Source organism: Canis aureus, chromosome 26 (genome assembly GCF_053574225.1).
Source record: "Canis aureus isolate CA01 chromosome 26, VMU_Caureus_v.1.0, whole genome shotgun sequence".
In the NCBI taxonomy this organism is placed as follows: domain Eukaryota; kingdom Metazoa; phylum Chordata; class Mammalia; order Carnivora; family Canidae; genus Canis; species Canis aureus.
In genome coordinates, this window is record NC_135636.1 from 42,749,957 (window position 1) to 42,775,026 (window position 25,070).

The window sequence follows — 25,070 nt, forward strand, 5'->3', positions numbered from 1 at the left end:
ATGCTTATGAGAATTACTACCCCACTAACATTCTAACAACATCCTTCAAGAATGATTTTTAACTCTCAAAGAGTTGGAAAGATTTGGGCCATGAAGAAAGGAGGCAATCAGCAATACCCCCAAACCAATGCATTACTCTCAGGTTTTACACTTTCCCCTTTACCATCTGACCTTGGAAAGACATGGTGACTCATTCAAAGCTTAAGGTGGAAGAATTCCATAATTCCAGAGAATAGAAAATCTGTGTACCAATGATGTGCCAAGAACAAATGTGGATTGTCTGAGGGTCAACAGTTTTGAAAAAGTAAAAAGAGAGAACTTTTAAAATGCAGGGTGGGTTCTTTAAAAGAAATAAAATCACCGCTCTTGACTCCCTTAATCCTTCGCCATGTTGCTGTCAGCTCACCAACTAAGAGTGCGAGAGTGTGTCTTGCTGGGTCCATTTTCCCATGGTCTGTAGAAGGCGCTGTGAAGCACATCCTGTTCTAGCTCTGGGGCCCTTCCCCCCTCTGCAGCCTTACCCAGTGCAGGGAATGCGCCCCCTACTGACTCCAACACTCATCGCCTTTAGCCGACTTGGCTGCGGTGCATTTTGGGTGGGGGCTGGTATTTTCTTCATGGCCATAAACCAGAAGCAACAATGCAGATTTATAAAGAAACTGTATCAAGCCACTCAGGAGATTTCTGTTTTTTGTTTTTGTTTTTGTTTTCATTTTGAAGGTTCAAGACACTGGTACGAGAAGCATCAGGAATAGGAATTGGGTGTGTGGGGATGGACAGCATTAAAATGGCAAACACAGGAAACAGTTTGGTTCTTTTTCCCTCCTAAGCCTTTGTCTGAGAAATGGGGTTATAGCAAGAACTGCCCAGAGGAACTGGTGAATGCAAGAACATCAAGAAGACTTAGTGTGGGTCCATGTGTGACTAAAAAGGATATTAGACCTTAGCGCCTGATCTTGGGCAGAAGAGGAAGAGAAGCAATCGCGCCTTTTCCAGCAGACAGGCATCCAGGTTGAGGGGGAGGGGAGGGCAGGCAGGCAGCCCAGAGGAAAGAGAGGTGAATAAAAGGGTGCTCAAAGAACTCCTCCCCATTCATTGCATTAAAAAAAAAAAAAAAATCTTTTCGCAGCTTTCTGGATTTCCTTTTTTTTTTTTTTAACCGTCTCATTGCAAAGTTGGGGCTCAGAATGTTCCTAAGAGGTCGTGCTGACCAGGCAGCTGCGCCTGGGGAAAGGGGGTGGTGGTGGACTCCGTGGCTAGGACAGGAGGGGAGCTGGCGTGCTGGGGAGGAAGGGCTGCACGGCGGAGGCAAAGACTTTCCACTCCGTGCCATGCACGCTCCCCGCCCCCCAGTGTCCCCCCTCCCCCAGCCGAGGGTGGGCAGAGGTGGCAGCGGGCTCGTCCCAGGCACCGGGGGTGTGCGTGGGGGGCTCCTTGCGGGAGGAAGGGCTCAGTTCCAGGGATGGGAGCAGCTCGGCGCTCGCTGGGGGCGGGGTGGAGGGAGATGCCATCAGCGGCACAGGCTCCGGGGCCGGGCTGGCTGCCGGCCTCGGCGGGCTCGCGGGGCGGGGAGGGGGGTCGGGCTGCAGGAGGAGGCGCCTGGCCCCCGGAGCGGAGCCCGGGTAGCGGTCCGCGGCGGGGCGGGCGCTCCGTCAGCACCGGAGCGTGCAAAGGAGCGTGTGTGGCCGGAGCGCAGGCAGTCGGCGCAACAATGCGCCCGCGGGGCCGGGGCCGGGGCCGGGAGCGGGAGCGGGGAGCGCGGAGCGGGAGCGGGGCCGGGGCCGGGGCCGGGCCGCGGGGTGGGCGCGCGGCGGCCGCGGGCTTACCTTGACTCGGCCTCGAGGCGCGCGCGGGGCCGGCGTGCTCGGGGGCCGGGCGGCGGCGGCGGCGGCGGCGGCGGGCGGATGGCGGCGGCACGGCGGTGGCGGTGGTGGCGGCGGCGGCGGCGGCGGCGGCGGCGAGGGCGCGCCCGGGGCCTCGTCGCGCGCTGGCTCGGCGGGCTCCGGCTCGCGCCGCGGCCGCGGCTGCTGCCGGGGGGCGCGGCGGGCGCAGCAGAGCGGCGGGCGGCGGCGGCGGCGCGAGCGGCTCCCTCCAGTCCCCGCGCGGGCGGCGGCGGCAGCGTCGTCGAGCGGTGCAGACAAAGGAGGGGCGGAGGGAGGAGACGGAGGGTGTGGGAGAGGCGGCTTCACCGGCGCGGGCGGGCGGGCGGCGGCGGCCGCGCTCCTCTCGCTCCTCAGCAGCGGGGACCGAGAGAGGGAGCTGTGTCTGAGGAGACGCCAAAATCCCCCTTAGCGCTGCCCGCGGGAGGGGGAGGGGGCACAAGATGGCGGCGGCCGGGGGGGGCGGGAGTTCAGCTCATGGATCCCGGCGGGCGGCGGAGGGGAGACCGGGCCGGCGGAGGCGGCGGCGGCAACGGGCGGGGGAGGGGGCTGATCCCGCGTCTCCCCTCAGCAGACAATACAAGCGCCTCGGAGCGAGTCCCCGAACCTGCCCTAGCCAAAATGGCGGCCGAGAAAGAGCGGAAGTGACGTAAATACCTCATTAGCATAAGAGGACTCATTGTCCAGCTAAGTGGGGGGGGGCAGTGGGGGACAGCACCCCTTCCCCCCTTGTCCCCCAGGGACCACTCTCTCACTCCCACCTGGGCTTGCACCTAACTTTTTGGGAGGGAGGGTGGCACCAGCACCCCCACCTGAGGGAAATTATATAATCCCCACTGAGGGGGAGCTCTCGCGAGAACCAAGAGGATTTGCCATTGACCCACTAGGAGGCGCCGCGGATAATGGCCGCAGTGCGCTTCCAAGGCCCGTGTGCACGGCGGGCGCCTTCCTCTGGCCGCAGCGCCGGCGGCGGAGGCACCAGCAGCGGGCCGCAGCACGCCCTGCACTCAGTCAGGTGGCCGTGCCGGGGATCCCTGCGCGGGCCCAGCTGGGCCTGGACTACATCTGGCGGGAGGGGGCGTGTGGGCAGCCCGGCGGCTCCACGTGCTGGGAGGCCTGCGCGCTCACGGGCGGGCCGGGCCGGGCCGGGCGGCAGCGGGAGGGGCAGGGGCACCTGGCCGCTCGAGCGCGATGCCTCCTGCCTTAAAAGAGGTGTGAGGGCCTCGTGCTTCACACACCGCCTGGAGACGGGACACGAGCCCACGGAGCCCCGGTTCCTTCCCGGCGGGTGGGTTACCTAGTGGCCAGGGGCTGACTCTCTTCCAAGTCAAAGATGGGCTCTTCTCTTTGGCCTGAAGAAAACAAATGGGAGCCTAGCGTTTGGGGGCCTCTGGACTGGTGAAGCCTGAAGAGGAGAAAAGGTGCTGCTGATGGGCCTCCAGAAGACGCTCAAAAACTACACGTCAACTGTGGTCCCAAGGACAGTCATTCTAGCGTTACCACAATGTGGATGTCACAAGACAGCACATGGACAGCTCGTGTAAATTTAGGTCAATCCCAACCAACACGTTGTCTCAACATCTTTGAACCCACCTTTTGGAGTAGACTGTATCTAAGAGTATGTCATTGGCGAAACATACTGAAGAGTAAGGAACACCATCATGAAGGATTAACCAAGCCTGTTTTCCTAAGGTGTGCTCTGTAAATACACTGATCTTTGGCCGTTTCTCTAAATTTCAAGTTAAAACAGTTTCAAACAGTACTTAACATCTCAAAGATTCTGACTAAACTGAAAACAGTACAGATTGTGGTTACATATAGCTCAATGTCTAAGACTTCACTTAGCAGGTTTAAACAAGCCATTTGAACCAATACAGAATTCCATTAGTTTCTGAAATTGTGAGAAGATAAATCTTTAAAAGCCAAATCAGTATTTCAAAGGAAAACAAGAGCTGGAAAAGTTAAAAAAAAAAAAAAAAAAAAAAAGGGTGTGTGTGTGTGTGTGTGTGAGAGGGTGGCACAAGCATTTGATTTAGAGAAACAAAGATGAAGAATCTAATTACATGTTACAGAAGACAGGCAAAATCTACTATGAAATCAGCAAAACCATTTATCTCAAGTTTCGTTTTCCTTAGGTATAGAGTTCATACAGTGATAATACAAAGGGAAAACATCTGGATTTTATCCTTGGACTAATTTACAAAGTAAAAAGAGATGCTAGGTTCACATATAAATGTTTGAGATTTTAGTGTTTAAATCATCAGATGTCTTACAGAAATGCATCTAAATAGTCCAGATTCTTTTCTAAATAACTTCTACATGAAAAAAGTCTTCACTGCTTAAATACTTTCTTTACTATAAATTCTAGTAGTGACAGTGTTGTGACTATGGGAGTAAGATTAAAAAGGCATAAGATAGCTACCTACTCTAGTGAGGTCTGAGAAGGCAATAATTTATAATGAGTTCTCTGAGGTAGTTAATCTCTGCTCCATATACTTGACAATAAAATCTTTGGGTTTAGATGAAAAAGAGGAGAATCTAAACACTCCACAGAAAAGAGTATTGTATTTCTATTACATTAGGTTAATTCTACATTAAACAGTGATGAATTTTCTAGTTATTAATGATGAGAGATGTCACTTCCCCAAGGAAGGTGGGTCCCTGGTGTGCTGGATGGCTAAACAGCTCTGTGTAAAAGGGACATAGAATAGTAGAGGCCCTTTTGGAATGTGTCCCATGGATTCAACTATGGGAGTAGGTAATGTTCAAAATGACACCAAAGGTTTTATAGTCTGATATTAATTTCTGATTATGATCTGTTAGAAATGCAATTGAAAAATCAGATTTTAAATTTCTTTAGCAGTCAAATTAAGCCAGGAAAATGTAATTAGGAATACTGTTCAATAAATATGCTTATTAAATAACTTAGAGATGTCTCTTCCTTGCAAAGGAAAGTCAACTTGCTCTTAGGCTTATTTGCTCAAAGTATGCCTTCCCACAAATTTAAAAGATACCATGTGTTCCATAAGCTATGCTACAGTTAAAAATTTTTTTTTGAAACACTTAGCTTAGAGAAGGTAGATAAACAGAATATGTGTGCTGGCTTTAATGAACAACTAACAGTGCACTCACTGGTGGAACACTTAAAGCTTAGTAAGATGTTTAAAAATACTATAGCAGCTAAGTATTGAAGTCATCAAGACTACTGATGCTGACAAAATATTGTCATCAATATTTTTTCCTACTGATAGAAGGTACTGCTGAAGATAGAAAAAAAAAAAAAATAGCTATGCAATCAACGGATGTCAAGTTTCCAATTCACAATATGTATTTTAAATAAACTTGCTTTGACAGATGAAATTGTGACCTAAACATATTGTTTTATCTAGTTTAAGAAATCTGAGATACATTTTTAAAGAAGGGGCAGAGGTGTCTACTTCTTCATATATACAGAAACAGCCATATATATTTCATGAATATAATTAACATTCTTCTTACTTCTGGTATCTATTATAATGAGCTATGAATCCAGTTTTTTAATATACTTCAAAGTCTTTACCATGTAAGAAATTCTGCACTCACATACTCTAATGAAAGCTCAGTATTTTCTGAAAAACCCAATACATTTATTTACAAGTCTTAATAATACAGCAAAATGTAAATGAAAATTGAAAACACTGCTCATTTTTCTAATTTAATTTGACATATAAAATGGAGTTTCCTCAGAAAAAAAGATTTGTATGAAATTTACCTTACCTTATGATTTATGCTCTAAGAGTACATTTTATAAAAATCAGCAAGCAGGCTTCTTTTATGTTTAAATGAACTCAACATGGTAAGTATAATGAATAACTTTCTTTTATGTAGTAGCAAAGAGAGTCAATAATCCTTTCAAGAAAGAGACTATTTCATTTCCTCCCAACTTGGATTCACCATAAACTCGATCCACAAATGATATTGGAACCTAGTAAAAAATATATATATACGTTAAGTCAGTCTTCAAAAATACCAGAAAGAAAGCACAGCATGCATACAATAAAAGTAATATTTGTCTTATGATAGTAAGTCCTTCAAGTTGGTTCAGAATTACATGATTCTTACAGCAAACTGTACCTCCAAATCTTTAAACATTTCATTACCTAAAAATAAGTCATATGAACCAAATCTACACCCATATGAAAAGCAATGATCCTGAATATTAAGCTGTTGACAAAGTTTTAACCTGTATTTTGAGAAAAAATTATACTCCAAAAGTAAAATGGCCTTTCACTTAATTTTTTCAGTGGTCCATTAAATCTGCCACTATGTTTTAGTGTTAAGTTACAAATCTTAACACTTCCACAGGAGACATATGACATTCTAGTTATTTTCTTGCTATGAGTAAGGCATCAGGGTTAGAGGAGGAGAGCCTTTCCTAAGAGCTCACTAGCTAGCTGTAAATATTACTGACCACTTCCTGTCCCCATAATTCCTGTCCTCTTCATTTACTCATAGAAAATGGCAAATGGATTCATGATTTGAGTGGCTCCTGGCTATGGGAAAAAGAAAAGGAGCAAACACATTCATCCCACAATGCTGAGTGGTCAGAAGAAAGGGCAAGCAAGATGCAGAAGGTACCGGCAACTTTTAGTTCTTTAAAAGGGAATGGTGCCTTCTATTAATGTTTTAAATCTCGGTAGGTCAAATGTACTTAATTTGAAAGTGACTTTTCACCCTTTGGTGCATGGATATTCTAAACAATTAGAAGACTTCATATATTTAATAGTCATGCAAGTTAAACTTTTTACTAGAAGTCTAAACCTGTTTCTTTATGAGGAATACAACATACTATTTACCATCAGTCTGCCTACCTCGCCAATAGTATAATTCAACTGTCTTGCCCGAACAATCATCTCCATCTGGAAGACGTAGCCTTTAGAAACACATTTTTCTATCAATTTCTGTAGAACTTCTTTTCGATATAACCTGTGAGAAATTAAAATATACGTGAACACCTAGATATATACTTGTTTACAGGTATCTTGACTTTTTGAAAGTTCACTGGTTATTTATAAACCTTTCATTAATCATTTGTATGTAGAAAAACTGTCACAGCTTATGATTATGATACATTTGTCCTGAACCGGAACAGTCATGAAATATTTAGTAAATAATTTAGAATAATTTTGAAAATGAATTTTTAGTATCTTTTAGGAAATTTTTTTTCTACCATACTACCAGAAATTGTAAAAATACAGTAAAGTGAATCATTTGAAGCAGAACCACCCACTAGTTTTAGCTTTAAATTTTAAAATTTATTTTTAAAGTTGACTGAAGAAAACCGGTTTCAAATATTGTAACAATACAGTTGATAGATGATGATTAATCAACAATATAAAGGAGATGACAAGAGCAAACCCAGTAATTAACAGGTGTTTCCTCAAAAATGTCTGAGCAGTTTCTATTTCCCAAGATCTACTAAATAAATTAACCTGGGATAAACAAAGTCCCTTTAGGGGACTTAATAACAGGGAGCTCCTGAAGAAAGTGACTGGGTTCACCCACAGGACTTCCCAGCTGCTCTCTCTTTGTAAATCTGATGGGCTATGTTTGGCCTGCAGCCCATCTAAAGTGGGGCGGCACATCTGCCCATGACAGGTGTCTAACTGTGACCCCAAATGGTAACAGCTGTATCCTCCCAGGATTGCCTCAATCCTGCAATGCCTAGGTTCCTATCTTTTTTTTTTTTTTAAGATTTATTTAATTTACTTATTTGGGGGTTGGGGGGCAGAGACACAGGCAGAGGGAGAAGCAGGCTCCATGCAGGGAGCACGACGCAGGACTCAATCCCAAGACTCCAGGATCACGCCCTGGGCCAAGGGCAGGCGCTAAACCACTGAGCCACCCAGGGATTCCCCTTAGGTTCCTATCTTAACCTAGTCAATTTTAACAAAGGACAAAAGAATTAACATTACTTAATGGAAAAAAGCAAATGCCAAGTAATATAAATTATCAACTAATGCATGAAGTTTGGACAGGCAACATACAGTTTCAGAGATAAATTACCCTCCCCCCAACCTGGAAGGAGGCTTTGTTCCAATTAAACAAGAATTTATTTTTAAAATTAAAAACATATAGAGGAGTATCCGGGTGGCTCAGTGGTTGAGTGTCTGCCTTTGGCTCAGGTCGTGATCCCAGGGTCCTGGGATCGAGTCTCACATTAGGCTCCCCACAGGGAGCCTGCTTCTCCCTCCGCCTACATATTTGCCTTTCTGTGTCTCTCCTGAATAAATAAATAAAATCTTAAAAAACAAAAAACATTTGGAGATCAAGGTAACTGAAAACACCCAAAACATTAACATTTTAAACTCTGTGGACAGTGCTATAAATATTCATAGAAATTGCAGAAAATTGCTGGAAGAGGTGCTGTTCTTTGGAGCATATTACCAGTGATAGCAATGTTCTGAATAAGCAATGGGTAGCCACCTTGGTTCCCTGGGTTCCCCGCTAGGGGCTGAGCACCAATGTGAATGTTAACAAGCATACTAACCTAAGCCCTGTCTTTGATGCTCTTTAGAAAGTACATTTTTCCTTAAGAAGATGCTCAGTCCTCATTAGCAACTTTTAAGGAACTTCAGTGTGCCTTTTTCTGTGTGTTCCAAAACAAAAATAGGGTAGAAATGAAAAGCGTTTCTAAAAATAAGCCATTGTATATGAAGAAATTTAGGCAAGAAGTTGGAAATAATAGAAAATATAAAACCACAAGTTTTTACTGTACCTGAAGCTTCCTGTTAAATCAGATGCTCCTGGTCTGAGCAAAATCTGAGTTAAAAAATTGGCCCCGCGGCTGTTTAAATAAAACAATTAGATTTTCTTTATAAAATAAATTTCGAAACAGAGAGAAACACATCGAAGACCAAAGTGCTAAAACTGCTACACTAATTCATACATGCAACACTATTTCACAAAAATGTCAATTTTATAGAAGACAAAGTTTAGTCAGTAAAAGATCTGATACTCTCGTTTTTGAGAAAATAGGGACTTTTATCCTTTGAATGGACATTTAGAGAGCACCTATAAAACAATCATTCTTTTAAGCTTTAGGTAAGAAAGATAACAGATTTTTAATTCAACTTCCATGTTTGCCAACAGTCCTCATTTAGAATTATGAACATCTCTCAGACAGCAAAAGGGATCAGGGATTTGGAGTCTCCTTTTCAGATTCTAATAAGCACAAAGGATCATGGGTTTCAATCAGGCAACAGGTCAGTCTGCATAAAAATGGCACTTTTTTTAAAAAAAAAAGAAGGTATGTAAGTGGGAAAGGGTTTTGGTTTCTGGCACTCTCTGGAAATTGAACAAAGGTTCATTTCAGTCTACTTGGGCCACTATAACAAAATACTAGAGACTGGGTAGCTAACACAACAGATATTTCTTTCTCCCAGTCCTGAGGGCTAGGAAGTCCAAGATGAAGGTGTAGCCGACCTGGCTTCTGGTGAAAACCCTCTTCCTGGCTTACAGAGGCTGCCTTCCCCGCAATGTGCTCACAGTGGGGAGGAGGGCAACAGAAGCCAAGCTCTCTGGTCTCTTCTTGAAAGGGCAATAATCCCACTATGAGTGCCCCACGGTCACTAAATTTAATTACTTCCCAAAGACCCCACCCTCAAATACCAACACTTTGAAGGTAAAGTATTTTAACACATACATTTTAGCAGACATCCAGTCTATAACAATGACAGCATATGTACTTCAAACACAACTAAGTATCAATTTCAAGCTATTACTAATAGCTATTATTAACATTTCAAAAAGATCTGAAATACTCTTGGAAAAAGTGACTTTTGTATTACAGGTATTTTAGTGAGCTCTAATTCAGGAAAAAAAAGTTTTCTGGGGCAGACTGGAAAGAAGAGCTTCTCTCCAAAGCCTAGGTAACTACCAAGGGCCTCCCTAGGAAAGGTTATTTCTATACAGATAACATGGTTAGGGATATAGCTGAGATAATGGCTAACAAAAACATTTTCCCTTTCAAGTTGCTTCCAATAACAATAATTCTAGGATACAGCTTACCCCTCAAAAGGGTTTAGTCAAAGGAAAGTGAGCATATGTGTATATAGGTGTACGTATACATATATATTTGTACCTCTATCAAGCGAATGTATTTTTAAATTGGGGTTTTTAACATTAAAATGCAGCAAGAGTCAAACAGGCTTGGATTCAAATTCTAGTCTATACAAATGAGTTTGTGGGCAAGTGATTACATAATCTTTCTCAGGAGTATATACTCTAAGTCAGAGTAGACATTAACAACTAATGACAAACGCTACTCAATATAACTTAATAATCCAACTAAAAATTGTAAAGGGTCTCTGACTGGGACTCCCTAATTTTAAATAAGAGCTGCAATGACCAAATTCAGAGGGCCTGAGAGATCACTCACTTGTTGGTCTCAACATTGGCTGCACAACAAAATCATAGAGAGAGCCTGTGAAAAATACTGTTTTGCCCCACCCATGGAGATCCATTCACACAGTGTGTGAATGAGAATGGGACAGATCCAGTCTACAGTGTGTGCATGAGAATGGGAAAATGACAAGGAACAGTTGTGTATGACTTTCTCTCTATGTGATTCCAATATTCAGCAGGATTAAAAAGCAGTTTTATCCAACCCCTTGATTTCACTGAAGATTGAGACTCTTACAGGTCTTAAAAGACTTGCCCAAGGTTCCACAGTTAAAACAGTCAGAACTGAGATTAACAGGATCTTCAATAAGAATGAAAAGAGTAATAAAAAGCACTAATACTAGTAAGAATACATATAAAGGTATGCTGTCATATATTAAGTAGTAAGCGACATAGACCCCTTATAGGCTAAAATAGATCTCATCTTCTCAACAACTACAAAAAGGTGCTATAGGTTAAATATGGTCAGAAATTCTTTGTGGGTCTTTTGATTCTCCTTTTCCCATCCCTTCATTATGGGCTTGCCTTGGCCAAAACAATAATGCTGTTAGCCCTGGGGCCTAAGACTCAAGAGGTCTTGCTGCTGCAGCCTTGGTACTCTTAGATGCTGCCCTTAGGATGCCATGTAAAGAAGCTAGTCTAGCTTTCCAGAAGGTGCAAGAGAACTGAGATGCCCCAGACAACAACCAGCTCCAACTACTAGATATGTGAATGAGGACATTTTGAATCTTCCAGCTCAGCTGACCCTCCAGCTGAAGAAGCTGCATGGATGAGCCCAGGTGAAACCCGCAGAGCCACCAGCCAAGCCACAGACTTGAGAGAAATAATACTTGTTTTAAGTCACTAAACTTTAACATAATTTGTTATATAACAATAGAAACTGAAACTGTTTTCTGTTTCCATTTTCATTTTATGTTGAGGGAAGTAAAGCCAGAAAAGGTACAATATATTATGCTAGGTGACACAGGAATTAAATGACAGTCAGGATTTTAATCCAGGTCTAACCTCGAAGCCTCCCTACTTTATGCTGCTTAGTGAAAGTTGAAATCATAAAGTGTCTCATTCATTTATAATGATTATATACACACACACACGTGTGCACATAAATATAAAAAGACCACTTATTTAGTCCGAAAATACAAATAGGTTCACTTAAAGCTGAAGGTCCAGTAAAATTAATTTTGTTTAATTAGTCCATTTCTAACAAAGGTTCAAAGATTTATGCTGATTTTTCCTTGGTGAAAAATATCCAAAATAAAATACTTGAATCATGGGAAAAATTGTACATAAGGAGCTATCTGGGAGTCCATATTGGAAGTTTACTATCTGATCCCAGAAATCCCAAGGGAGCATGGTAATGTAATTCAAATGCCCGTCAAAAACAAATTTCCAATAGTTACACTAAAAACTATAGAAACCGCAGCATGTGTATATACCTGATTATTTTTCTTTTCAAATCCCAGCCGTATACACCTCCATTTCCTTTGTAGCGAGTTCCAGAGACAATGTCAAAATTACCCTCCTTCTGCTTCCTGTTGAAAAAAAATAAATTAGCTGTCAATTAGAAAAAGCTATTGACCTTTCAATAGTTATTTTCTTGAGCTACACAAGAAGAACTTTTAAGATTCGCCAAGAAAAACAATGTCAAGAAAACAGATGAACTATATCACCGAGAAATCTTTCAAAGTAAGATTTTCAAACCTGTTTTCCTTTATTAATTCCTAAAACTAAAAAATAGTTGTATTTGCTGATTGCACCATGTGAAACCATCCTAAAACGTAATCCCCCTCCATTCTGTTCTTGGCCCCATTAAACAGTGCTAAAACAGCCTGGTAACTCGCCATACCTTTCCCCTTCCAGAGAAATGAAGACACATATAAACCCCAGGGATTCTGGATGTTTAACAAAACTGGAACCCCAAAAGGTACATTCTGCCCTTTGTCAGTTAACAATATACATAATGGAATCATGGATATCCTATAGGTCCACAAAGACATTCTTTCTAATAGCTGCAAAAATAGCCCAGAGAACACTGGACCCATATACTTGTATGGTTGTTTTCATGGTGGGTCTTCTCACCCCCCAACACCACAACCACAATGAATAGCGTGTGGCAACATTCTTACAAATATTTATCCTCGTGCTTATACAACCCAAAGTGGAAACAAATGTTCCAAGTATTTTGAATAGTTATCACCAGAAATTACTTTCCAAAAAGGTTGTAGCAACTCATGCTTCCTCCAGCAATAGTTGTGTGTGTCCATTTCCTGCCATTTTATCTGTGCTAGATGCGCTGCTCTTTAAGTTTGTAATTGTGATAAACTAACAGGTAATAAAATACAGCCACAGTTATCTCGCTTCGTGTTTCCCTGACAACATCCCAGGGTGTCTTCCCTCAGGTTTATTAGCCATTGGTCTTTCTTCTACATATGGCCTCTTTGTATCTTCCACACATTTTCTATTCCCCTGGTTCCATTTCCTTTTCAGGTCAAAGGGGCTCTTGGGAATTTAGATTATACAGGCAGAGAAGATGTCTCTGAGGTGACTTTATGCAGAGATCAAAGGATGAGAAGTAGCTGGCTATTAAGGAGCAGGGTAAGGGCATTTTATTTATTTATTACTTTTAAAATATTTATTTATTTGTTCATGATAGACATAGAGGCGCAGAGAGAGAGAGAGAGAGAGAGAGAGAGAGAGGCAGAGACAGGCAGAGGGAGAAGCAGGCTTCACGCTAGGAGCCTGACGCGGGACTCAATCCCGGGAGCCCAGGATCATGCCCTGGGCCAAAGGCAGGCGCTAAAACCTCTAAGCCACCCAGGGATCCCAGGGTAAGAGCATTTTAAGGCAAAAAAACATAGCACCCTATGTGACACAGCAATGGAAGGAGTATGCCTGAAGCAGCGAGTGGAGGGGAAGAGCACAATGATGAGCTCAGAAAGGGAGGCAAGGGCCAGATTACATAGCGGTTTAATGGGCAAGGAAAAGAATGAGTTTCTTCCCATCTGTTAATGAGATCTTGCTGAAGTAATTGAAATAGGAGAGTAACATTACCTAATTGTTTTAGTATATTTAGTTCAATATAGAACAATTTCTAAATTCTTATTCTGAGAGGTTTCAAATTGTCTTGGATTTTCTAATACAACTATATTGCTTGCAAAATACAATTTTGTAGGCTTTATTAAGGTTTACACTAAATTCTTGTTCTCACATCACTTAAAATGTCTACATAATATATAATGACAGCTGGTATGTCTACCTTGATGCGTTTATTAACGATTCAACATTTCACCATTTAGTAAGATGGCTGTTAGGACTGGGCTGTCTTTATCAAATTTAGATGGTTTCCTTTTATTTCTATTTTCAAGGTCTTATTAGAAGTGGCAAGTACAGTTATTGAATTACCTTTTAATATCTATAGACTTAACCATACTGCTTTGTTAATGTGACAAATAAGTTATATGGATGAATTCTTAATGATGAACCATTCTGGCATTCCTGGAATAAACCCTAATTGTTCATGGTGTTTTACCCTTATGATACAGGGCTAAATTTCCCTCAACAGGGAAGTGACCTGCCATCTTTTCCTGTAGTCTGGGAGAATTTAGATTAGATAATAAAGGAATTATCTGTTGACTATCCCGAAAATATTTCATTTAGTCACATATCTCTAGTTATGAGCCTCAGATCTACATGTTGGTTTCATTTCCGACAGCAAACTTAAAATAGCATGTGCATTTTTAATTAGTAAAAGATGAAAATAAGTCCAAAATTAACATAAATGATTTGAATTATAATTCTTTCAAATATTAAAAATACCTACCTAATGAATTCAGGAATAAATTTTGGCTGAAATTTAGAAAAAATAAACATTAGATGAGTAAAGCAGGCTTAGACTATCATGAATAACTAATAAAGAAAGATACCACTTACATGATGGGAGAGATCAGCATCCATAATAATTATGTAGTTTCCTGTGGCATGTTTCATTCCGTGAATATACGCAGTTCCTAAAAATGAATCCATTAAAGAAAACTGCCAGAAATGCTTAAATATATACCTGAACAGGGAAGAAATTAAGCATCTGAAAAGCATCATTAGTTCCTTAAAGGCGATACTAAACTATAATTAAATCTTTATTTATTCTCTATTAAATACACTTCTCTGTTCCATTCTTTCATCTCCAACCTCACCTTAGTCCCAAGCACCACCTTCTGATGCTTGGATCCCCAGCTAACAAGTATTTCCCTGCTTCTGCTTTTCCCATCACTCCTGGCCGATTTCCATAAAAGCTACCCACTGAGTGTCATCTACACTGTAAGCCTAGTACACTAGAGCCCTGGCCTGGTATTTGGGGTCAAAGGCGCAGCCTGCAATTACTTAGCCACCTCCTTGCCTAAAAGTTCCCCAGGGACCTGGCAGATAAGGATAAGTGGGGATTTGGGGCTTCCCGCATTCTCTAGTTCCAAACCACCACAGTATCTTATAACAAGGCTGAACTCTTCTAATTTCTTTTGGTAAAAAGTGAGGATCACAGCTTTTTGGATTTCCACTGACTGGTCAGGAATTCTTGGTTGCTTTCATGGCAGGTCCCAGATAATTTCAATCTCAAAGAACCTCTGGGTTCAGATATTCAGAACACTAGATGATACATGAGAACTGATGGTCTTCAAGACAGCAAATGCTCAATTTTTAAGAACTGTGCTTCCAATTTTTCAGTGAAATTATACCACTTCTCAACATAAGCAACTGTAACCAACAACAGAAATCAAGGCACTGAGATATTCATCTCAGAATGACTTAGTTCATCTGAGACTTTCTATAACCCTGTTTAAAAACTAGAAAAGTTTTTAAAAATAAAGAATAACTTTTTGCAACTTATATAGAAATTTTCAAAGATTATTGGCTAAAGTGGTGTGCTGGTCCAAAACATTTGATACCTTCTCTGGCCCTTCCCTAATCTGCTCTACATTGATGGAAATACAGTTCCCAGGTGGTCTCTTCAATTGGCTCAACTGGATAGTTTTGGAAGGCAGGAGGGGATAGTTTCTAGGAGAGAGAAAAGGAAAAGTCTAAATGAGCCCCCATGCTCCTTACCCTGCCTCCCACCCAGCAATGACTGAATATCCTCCATGGCTCTAGCTCCTGTCAGGGACCCCCCACTTCATCATTGTACCCCCTTCTAAACAGCCTAGGTTCCTGGGCTCCAAAAGCACCATCTCTTCCAACTGTTGCTCCATTCTTAGGATGGAAGCAACCTCTGGCTATTACTAGTGAGTAGCCTCACTGTTCCATTTGGCTTCTCAGCATTCCTTCACCTATGTAACCAGATTCTTCGTATTAAATTCCCTGTACTGAAAGACTGACAGTGGTTTCCGTTTTCCCAAGTGGACCTTGATTGATACAGGCAACTCCAGTGAAACTATTTAGATGTCATTAAGATCATTAAAAACCATCACAGGAGGTCACTGTATTTTGGCCTTGTTCCAAATTAGGAAAATACACACTGGAAAATCTTACCAAGGCAAGGAGCAGGTATGAGGGGTAAGAGGTTCTACTTACCTAGGCCTAACTTTTTCTCCCGTGGTCTCAGAAGCTGCAAGAATAAGAAATGGCATTTTAACACAAATACTAAAACAAACAAAAAAACCCCAAGAAAACAAAACAAAACAAAACTTTATTATAGGTGTTTATTCCTTTAAATTAAAATATAGGTGCATTTATTAGACCTTACAGCCAAGTATGCTTAACATTTTTTGCCAAAGCAAAAAAAATGTTTAGTAACAAATCAAATAGTTTAACAGCTTGGAAAAACAACATTCTTTCACTTTAATCCTGCAGGTCATATTCTTTTTTTTTTTTTTTTTTAAGATTTTATTTATTTATTCATGATAGTCACACACACAGAGAGAGAGAGAGGCAGAGACACAGGCAGAGGGAGAAGCAGGCCCCATGCAGGGAGCCTGATGTGGGATTCGATCCCGGGTCTCCAGGTTCGCGCCCTGGGCCAAAGGCAGGTGCTAAACTGCTGCGCCACCCAGGGATCCCCCTCTGCAGGTCATATTCTGAACATTTTTTCTGGAGCTATCCACCAGAAAATAGTATATAAACAATGTTATGTCTATTACTTGATTTATCATTTTGAACAATATCTGTTGATTCTTTCCCCCAAGAAAACCAAGGATTTAACTCATTTTTTTTTTTTTTTTTTTTAAGATTTACTTATTCATGAGAGAGGCAGAAGGAGAAGCAGGCTTCATGCAGGGAGCCTGATGTGGGACTCATCCTGGAACCCCGGGATCACGCCCCAAGCCAAAGGCTGACACTCAACCACTGAGCCACCCAGGCATCCCGTTAACTCATTTATCCTGTAACTTCTTGGAGTACTTGATAGCCACGTTTGTTTTCTCAATTCCTGTTGTGATTTTATTTATTTATGTTGATTTCTTTTTTCTTTGGCTTAAGGTTACAAGGCAGACAATATATGGTCATTATTTAATGGTAGTCAGGTTGGTTCCAGGTATTTGCTATTACAAATATTGCTATAGGGCAGCCCGGGTGGCTCAGTGGTTTAGCACCACCTTCAGCCCAGGGCCTGATCCTGGAGACCCGGGATTGAGTCCCACATTGGGCTTCCTGCACGGAGCCTGCGTCTCCCTCTGCCTTTGTCTCTGCCCCTCTCTCTCTCTCTCTCTCTGTGTCTCTCATGAATAAATAAATAAATTAAAAAAAACCCCAAATATTGCTATAATAAAGATACTTGTACATATATCCTTTTGCAGAAATCCTGTTATTTCTGTAATTGGCATGATAAAAGTGGAATCACTGGATGCAAGAGTATGCACACTTATTTCTTTGAATTCCTATTATGATTTTAAATGCTGCCATCACTGCATCAACTTATCCTGACTTTATGCTTGGAGACCTCATTACATTCTCTACTGGCCCAATGACATGACTTTAAGAATTATATGCCCAACAAGAAAACTAAAATTTTTCTTTTCTTACTGTTTGTCAATCACTTAGTCTATTATTATTATTATTATTAATTATTATTATTATTATTATTATTTTGCTTCATATATAAATCTTGACTTACTTGCTTAGCTTTTTTCTTTTGTCTGGAAATTTATGAAAAAGTAGAATGCCAAGATTTTGACTCTAGGTTTCTGAGGTACGGGGCTCAAACAAACTCACTCCCGAGCCTATCTTGTCCTCTTCTGCGTATGCCAGGGTATAAGAGGGCTACCTCAGACTGCAAATCTCTAAACAAAGTATTTTCTGTTCAATTCAACCAGTTAATTTCTTTTTTTTAACTTCATGCAAACTGCTGTAGGTCTTGGGGAGGAACGCAGATAAAATACACTCCTGCTCAATTAGCTCTTATATAGAAAACTAGACATTCAGTGAACAAAATCAAAAAAGTTATGTTAGGTTTTGATTTTTTTTTTTTTTTTTTTTAGGTTTTGATTTTGATTGATAGTTACTGACTAAATATTGACCTGGTGTCTGCCTTGAGAAAAACAAATCCATTAAAGTTTACCTTAGATTTTCTATAATACTTTTCTTAGATTTTTCCTACTGGAAAATTTTTTTCTCAAGTTTTTATAAAATATAAATCATGTTGTATATGATAGAGTATTATGGAAGAGTTAAAAGAGTGAGATAATTTAGTGATAAAAAATCTCTCAGCTACAATTAAAAATCAACAGAATGATAGAGGCAGATTGCATTTATGTTTAAAAACAAAAAACACTACATTGCCTAGTTCTACAAATGTAGACACACAAACATATATGCACAAAGGTTTGAGGCAACCCACACCAACTTGCTGACTGGGGTCTCCCCTGGAGAAGGGACTAGGAGGTGGATCACAAAAATGCTCATCAAAGGCAACTTCAGTTCTATCAGTAACTTTTTCATTTTATAACAAGAATGTAGTTTTCCATTTATTATGCAATAAAAAGTTCCCATTGTTTCACTGCTTTACTTTCCAATCCTTAATTTCATCCCCTCCCTTTTCCACCCCTTCAGGTTAATGAGGATGGCATAAAGTAGTGAAATGCACCATAAGGAGAACCATTGTGAGCTCACAGAAAGTATGCACAGACATACTTTGAAGAATGCTTACCACAACTGCTTATGAGATACTTCATGTGATGCTATAATTTGTTTAACAAAAAAATTATTTTGTATAAAATTCTTGTCATAAAAAATCTTGATGACACTTTAGAAAACCTAGGATCACACGGTATTTGAGTGGACCACACTCTCAAATTCAAAAAGTTGAAATAAAGAAGAATGAAAAGAAAAACAAATCTTCAGCTAAGAAAGGCTGTTTTTGTACATTAAGGTACTGATCTTTCTGTTAGTTAATATTTTGGTACTTAGGGATAAACAACAGAAATCAATCTTTCAATCCCACAGTTGTATTAGACATTTTAAAATTAATGAACATATATTATTTTGTTAAAATAACAATTTGTAAAAATACTAAACTATGAAATAACATAGGTGACTTAAATTAATCTCAAGTTGGAGGCTGAAACAGATGACCTAAATCAAATGTAACAGATGCGTTCAACAAGGAAAGGCTGAAGCCTAATCTCAGACCCTCCTGCCCAGTAACCCTGGTTAACAATACAGGATATGTACCTTCAATTTTTCTAGGGTCCCATCTTCACTGTTAGCTGTGTAACCTTGGAAAGTGACAAACTCTCATCTCAGTTTAGGTTAAAGGGAAAAAACAACTTTGTTTTCTGAAATATTCATTTTAACCAGTTTGAAAGACTAGCAAACAAAGCATCCATGCTGAATATTTTGATATTCTAAGAAATCTTCAATAATTTTTCTCCATCTCCTCTCCCAACTAAACACACACATCACCTAAAAGCAAGTAAGCACCATCCACAGCATGGCTTGATATTGTTGGGGGGAATAATTTTCTAGTTTAAATGATTCAAAGGTCAGTAATAAAATAATGAAGGAACGGGATTTCCCTGGTAATACAGGAAAATCCTAATCCTGATACAATTTTTTTCCTCATTATTTTGAATTTTATGGGGTTGATGAGAAAAATGGAACTTTTTGAGGGCCACATTGTTTTAGAAATTAAAAAGCTCAATTTAGTAGACATACCCTAAGATCAACCAATCAATTACAACTCAAGGCTGAATGAAGTTCTCTGACAAAAGTATTCAAAATACTGTCAGGTTGCTGCTCCCAGATTAAGTAACAACATATAACTCAGAGTATTCTATATAATAACAAATGTGATTTAGTGCATTGGTTCACAGTCTCTAAAGAAAAACTGGGGAACTGTTAACCAAAAATATGAACCTGTTACTACTAGAAGGCTGAAAATCTGTCAATTTTTAATCTCCTCCTGTACATCAGGAGATATTCAGACGATTGGAGGTGTGATAGATCTTTGAGTTACCCATGTGTGATATGGAAAGAATAACTAGCATAGAAGAGATTTACCACGTGTATAAGAGTCAACCTCTTTCCTTTAAACTGTTCCTACTGACCACGACCTCATCTAACTGAACAAAAATTATTTCACTGTCAGGATTAAGTAAGAATATGTGTACCCAGTGAAAGCTTTTTATAATGCTTAATTGCCTTTTCTTAAAATGCAAATATCAATAAAGGTTCTCCAAGAGATTTTTGTTTATGTCTATACTGATGGTTCTCTTTTGGGAGGAAGGGACAATTTTGCCCAAAAGGGGTCATTTGATGCTACTCAAGAGACATTTTGGTTGCCACCTTGGGGAGAAGGGCTGCTAATGGCATCTAGTGGGTAGAGTCCAGGGATGATTTAAATGTTCAATTACAGGGATGCCTGGGTGGCTCAGTGGTTAAATGTCTGCCTTCAGCTCGGGGTGTGATCCTGGGGTCCTGATTGAGTCCCACAGCAGGCTCCTCACAGGGAGCCTACTTCTCCCTCTGCCTGTGTCTCTGCCTTTCTCTCTTTCTCTCATGAATCTCTTTTGAAAAAATAATAAAAAATAAATAAATGTCCTATTACAGCCCTACCCCCCATCTAAGGCAAAGAATTAGGTCCCAAATGTCAATAGTGCCAAGATTGAAAAACTCTAGTCTGTATGTAAAATACCCAATGCCTAGAATGTGTTTTCTAATTAAATCTGAACTTAATTGAATGCTTTTGGCCCAAGAATTATCTAAAGCTGAGCTCACAAGTATATTCAAACACTTATAAATACAAACCATTATAAAAATAAACTAGTGATCAAAAACAAAAATTATAAAGCCATTATAATATGAATTCTACATCTAAGTTACTCCAGTAGAAAAACAACATCCTTTAAAGTACTGTGGGAAAATCTAAAATTTAAGACTTAGAAAGTCAATCCACTCTGGTAAAACTGTTCTACAGATAAAAAGAAAGATGGCAAGTGCTCTGAAAAATAGAAATGCCAAATTCCACATGAAAACAATCACCCGGGCAGCCCCGGTGGCGCAGCGGTTTAGCGCCACCTGCAGCTCAGGGCGTGATCCTGGAGACCCAGGATCGAATCCCACATCAGGCTCCCTGCATGGGGCCTGCTCCTCCCTCTGCCTGTGTCTCTGCCTCTCTCTCTCTCTAGCTGTGTCTCTATGAATAAATAAATAAAATCTTAAAAAAAAAAAAAAAAAAAAAACAATCACCCTTCCCAGCTAACAAGGTTTTATAGTTCCAAAAAAGGGAGCCAGAAAGATCAAGACATGCATTACTAATTGCAATCTAGTTCAGTAACATTCCTTATCAATTCAGTATCATGCTTTAATTTTACCCTTCAAGGAAACTTATCTGCAGAGTAAGTTATAAAAACAGCTTATTTAAAGGTTGACTTGGGGCACCTGGGTGGCTCAGCGGTTGAGTGTCTGCCTTTGGCTCAGGGTGTGATCCCACAGTACCGGGCTCGAGTCCCACATCCGGCTTCCTGCATGGAGCCTGCTTCTCCCTCTGCCTATGTCTCTGCCTCTCTCTGTGTCTTTCATGAATAAATAAATAAAATCTTTAAAAACAAAAAAACAAAGGTTGACTACTTTGCTGTAAAATTACTACTGACCCAACAACCAAAGGCATATAAAACTTTAATAAGCACAATGAAAATGCATCTGAATTCCAAGTGTATAAAATGCTTTCTATTGTTCCAGTTTCCAAAAAAAATAGATTGAATTTAAGCATTGTCATTTCTCGTCTTTCCCCTAGACAAACACAAGTGATATAAAAAAAATGTTCACGACTTACAATTTTGTCTGACCCATAGATCTTCTCCAGCTGTTCAGCAACGTCCCTTGTTCCATCTGGGCTTCCATCATCTATGATTATAATTTCATAATTGATTCCACTAAAATTAAAAAAAGTGAAAGTTTGTATTGTTTGGAGACAACATTTCAAATTAAAAAATATTTTTAAATTACTAATTCTTTATTCTTACGAGCATAAGGGGAATTTGTCAGAGTAATCACTAAGGAAAACTTCAATTACCAAATGAAATAAATGTCAAGCATTTAGTATTTCACCTCCAAACTCAGCATGTTGCTGAAAAATGCTATGATGAAGTCCTGAGATATTAAAAAAAATTCTCAGAAAATATACTCTTTAGTTTAAAAAATCAGAGGAATTATATATATGATATCACAAAGTTTTACTTACAGACTTTAGAAATAGAATTGTATAACCTTAATATCAAATCTTAGTTATAAAAAATATTTCATGGATCCCTGGGTGGCGCAGCGGTTTGGCGCCTGCCTTTGGCCCAGGGCGCGATCCTGGAGACCCGGGATCGAATCCCACATCGGGCTCCGGGTGCATGGAGCCTGCTTCTCCCTCTGCCTATGTCTCTGCCTCTCTCTCTCTCTCTCTCTCTCTGTGACTATCATAAATAAATAAATAAAAATTAAAAAAAAATATTTCAAAAGTACATTTAAAAGATATCTCAGGTTGATTGAGCTGAGTGAATATTCTCTCAAACTTAATCCCAAATAGATTTAAATAACATAATGAGGAACAATTATTTCATTTCACCCATTAAAAAAAAAAAACCCTCTTTAAAATGGTGACACAGGGATGTCTGGGTGGCTCAGCAGTCCAGCATCTGTCTTTGGCTCAGGTCGTAATCCCAGGGTCTTAGGACAGAATCCTGCATCGGGCTCCTTGCATGGAGCCTGCTTCCCCCTCTGCCCGTGTCTCTGCCTCTCTCTGTCTTTCATGAATAAATAAATAAAATCTTAAAAAAATAAAATGGTGTCAATCTTTTACACCATTATTTCAAATAGCTGTACCCGTTATCTCACACTATTAAATACAAAAACACAGAATTACATAAGATTTCAATGTGCTTCAAAATAAACATCTCTCTCCGGGCTTTCCATTCTCTTTATGTTATAGTTTCTATTCTAAAAACAAGCCAACACAATACTTGGTTGTACATGTGATCACTATTTTTTCCCCTACCCTGTTTTAGAAGATTTTTTTTTTTTTATTACTTTATTGGGAAACTTATGGGGAAACTATAGGAAGCGCAGCAAAACCCCTCCAACACTGTTTCCTCTTGGTCCATACTAAGAACATGTAAGAAAACTGATCAGAAAACACATTCCACAGTTAAATGCTTTAAAAAAGTCAGCCCTAACAAACTAGGAAGAAAGCTAAACTCAAACCCAGCCTATGGGTTAAGAGTAAATACCAGGACTTCAGTTGCTCGAGGGGCTTTTGGGCAATTGCTTTACAAGCAGAAATATGTAAGATGTTGACTCTAGTTGGTATGTTGAAAGAGCCAAATTTCATAAATAAATGAAGTCATTTGTTAGCAAATTATACTTTCTCTCACTTCACGGTGCCCAGACCACCTGAGGGTAAGGTAGTTAAAGGAATTTGACTTCATCTGAAATGAAAATCGTTTCCTTCATTAAACATCTCTGATTAAGGCAAGAAATATGTGAGACTCAGAAGACACACTGAACAAGATTGACGATATGACAATTTCTCTGTGGAAAGTGCTTATAGAAACCAAAATAAAAAGATAATTAAAAAGAGGAGAAAAGGTATGAATTAAAAAAAAAAAAAAACAAACTATGAGGAGCCAGGCACATTGAGATAATTATGCCAATGAAATAATTATAGTAAAAACAGCAATGTTTGGAGAGTAGCATTTCCAAAAACGTTAAGTTTACTAAAGCTCGGGTTGACTGGTTGGTGGGGAAACAGGCACTCTTCCAATGACAGTCCTAAGTCGGCACAACCTTTTTTTGGAGGGGGGGGGTGAGCAATTGTATAATAACTGTCAATTTTTTTTAAAGATTTTACTTATTTATTCATGAGACACACAGAGAGGGGTGGGGGGCAGAGACGCAGGCAGAGGGAGAAGCAGGCTCCATGCGGGGAGCCCGGTGTGGGACTCCATCCCGGGTCTCCAGGATCACGCCCTGGGCGGAAGGCAGGTGCTAGACCGCTGAGCCACCCAGGGACCCCAACAACGGTCAATTTTAAGCACATCTGTTGACCCAGCAGTTCTATCCTGAAGACTTTGTCCCCAGTACACTAGTAAAAGTATGGGTGTTATTTGTTGCAACATTCTTCTAATAAATAAGCCCCCACTATGTGTTGAGCCCTTATCTAAATGCTGGAAAATACCGTGTGAACAAAGCCCCTGTTTTCATTTGTAAAGCAAACGTCAACAAGGGGAAAACAAAAAAGTCCTAGAAATAATCCGCGTCCAGGGATGACCCGGTTACATTACAACACAGTCATGTGGAATATGGTCTCATTTTCAAAAGTTAATTTCCTAAGTTGGTCCGTGTTGACAATGGAAAGGCCTTCAGAGATCCATCCGTCCCACCCATGATCCCGCTGGTGCAACCCTAAAACAAGTTACTTCTCTACCGATACCAGGATTTTTCTGAAAAATAAAAAAAATAAAAAAAAATAAATAAATTAATTTAAAAAAAATTTTTTTTTCAAATATATCGTATAACGCTTTCAAATTCAAACTCTAAAAGGTCCAGTTTCTAACGACCGTTATCAGACATCCACGAGTGACCAACGAAGTTGCCCAGCCCAGTAGCAGCAGCAGCAGCAGCTCCCTAACCCACAGAGATCAAACCTCATGCTTACATAAGCACTCGGCACGGGGGCGGGAGTGAGCGTGCTCAGACTCCCGGCTCCTGCCGCATCCTGACCACCTAGAAGTAAAAGAGGGAGGTCAAGCTTTCAATCTCGCTGCAAACCAAAGGATGCCCAACCCGACCAAAAAAAAAAAAAAAAAAAAAAAAGGAAAACAAGGGAAAGCACACGGGGGAAGGGGGAGGGGGACGGGAGTGTACAATAAACGGGGCGTCTCACAACACCCAAGGGCAGGCATGAGACCCCGACACAACCCCAGAAGCATCCGCGTCTGCTCGCCCCAAGGGTGGCCTCCTCTCCAGGGCTTCCCTCGAGAGCCGAAGGCAGGCCGCGCAGAGCCGCCTCGCGCAGCCAACCGCCGACACCCGGGCCGGCGAAGCCAGCTCATCTCACTCCTCGGGGAGGGAGGCGGGCACGCTACCTCTCGGCGAAGCTTTTCACCAGCAGCCACACGATGAGCGGTAGGTTCTCGCGCTCGTTGTAGGTAGGCAACAGCACCGAATACTTGTCCTGTCGCGGGGCGCGCCCCTCCGGCTCCCGCCGAGACCTACGAGGGCTACCGCTCGCTTCCTCGGAGGCCATCGCGGAACTGCGCGAGTCGCCGGAAGCGGAATGAC

At 40.9% G+C, this 25,070-nt stretch overlaps 3 protein-coding genes across 7 annotated transcripts in view; 1 reads left to right on the plus strand and 2 right to left on the minus strand.

The window, feature by feature from the left end:
* Positions 1–1,936, minus strand: part of ADNP (activity dependent neuroprotector homeobox) — a 32,803-nt gene extending 30,867 nt beyond the window's left edge. Inside the window, exon 1 of one of the 2 annotated variants that reach the window (XM_077873579.1) lies at positions 1,827–1,936. The gene's annotated coding sequence lies outside the window, so the exon portion shown is untranslated. The remainder of the gene's footprint in view (positions 1–1,826) is intronic. The other variant, XM_077873581.1, reaches the window with a different exon arrangement.
* Positions 1,712–11,552, plus strand: LOC144298747 (uncharacterized). The gene is made up of 6 exons (XM_077874057.1): positions 1,712–1,763; positions 1,844–2,131; positions 2,455–2,529; positions 3,239–3,572; positions 6,375–6,493; positions 11,058–11,552. Exons 1-3 carry the CDS (start codon positions 1,712–1,714, stop codon positions 2,526–2,528), a joined length of 414 nt encoding a protein of 137 aa, XP_077730183.1. The 3' UTR covers position 2,529; positions 3,239–3,572; positions 6,375–6,493; positions 11,058–11,552.
* On the minus strand, positions 3,973–25,070 carry DPM1 (dolichyl-phosphate mannosyltransferase subunit 1, catalytic). Of its 4 annotated transcripts, XM_077873584.1 has the most exons (10): positions 24,875–25,067; positions 21,577–21,676; positions 15,882–15,915; positions 14,253–14,329; positions 14,143–14,168; positions 11,759–11,854; positions 8,638–8,706; positions 8,410–8,508; positions 6,731–6,845; positions 5,721–5,844 (listed from the first exon to the last, which is right to left on the minus strand). In XM_077873584.1, the coding sequence occupies exons 1-8, from the start codon at positions 25,033–25,035 to the stop codon at positions 8,484–8,486; spliced, it is 588 nt and encodes a 195-aa protein (XP_077729710.1). In that variant the 5' UTR covers positions 25,036–25,067; the 3' UTR covers positions 5,721–5,844; positions 6,731–6,845; positions 8,410–8,483. The 4 variants fall into 4 exon arrangements, with proteins under 4 accessions (XP_077729709.1, XP_077729710.1, XP_077729712.1 ...); XM_077873583.1 differs by lacking the exon at positions 8,410–8,508 and having other exon boundaries at positions 3,973–5,844; positions 24,875–25,066; XM_077873586.1 differs by lacking the exons at positions 5,721–5,844; positions 6,731–6,845; positions 8,410–8,508; positions 14,143–14,168 and having other exon boundaries at positions 24,875–25,068.

Coding starts and splice junctions, on each gene's coding strand:
- LOC144298747 (XM_077874057.1), top strand. CDS start 1,712: ATGCGCCCGCGGGGCCGGGGCCGGGGCCGGGAGCGGGAGCGGGGAGCG. Junction 1,764..1,843: donor GCGGGAGCGGGGAGCGCGGA/GCGGGAGCGGGG, acceptor CTCGGCCTCGAG/GCGCGCGCGGGGCCGGCGTG. Junction 2,132..2,454: donor GGCGGCAGCGTCGTCGAGCG/GTGCAGACAAAG, acceptor TCCCCTCAGCAG/ACAATACAAGCGCCTCGGAG.
- DPM1 (XM_077873583.1), bottom strand. CDS start 25,035: ATGGCCTCCGAGGAAGCGAGCGGTAGCCCTCGTAGGTCTCGGCGGGAG. Junction 14,330..15,881: donor GGAGAAAAAGTTAGGCCTAG/GTAAGTAGAACC, acceptor ATTCATTTTTAG/GAACTGCGTATATTCACGGA. Junction 11,855..14,142: donor TTTATTCCTGAATTCATTAG/GTAGGTATTTTT, acceptor TTTTTTCAACAG/GAAGCAGAAGGAGGGTAATT.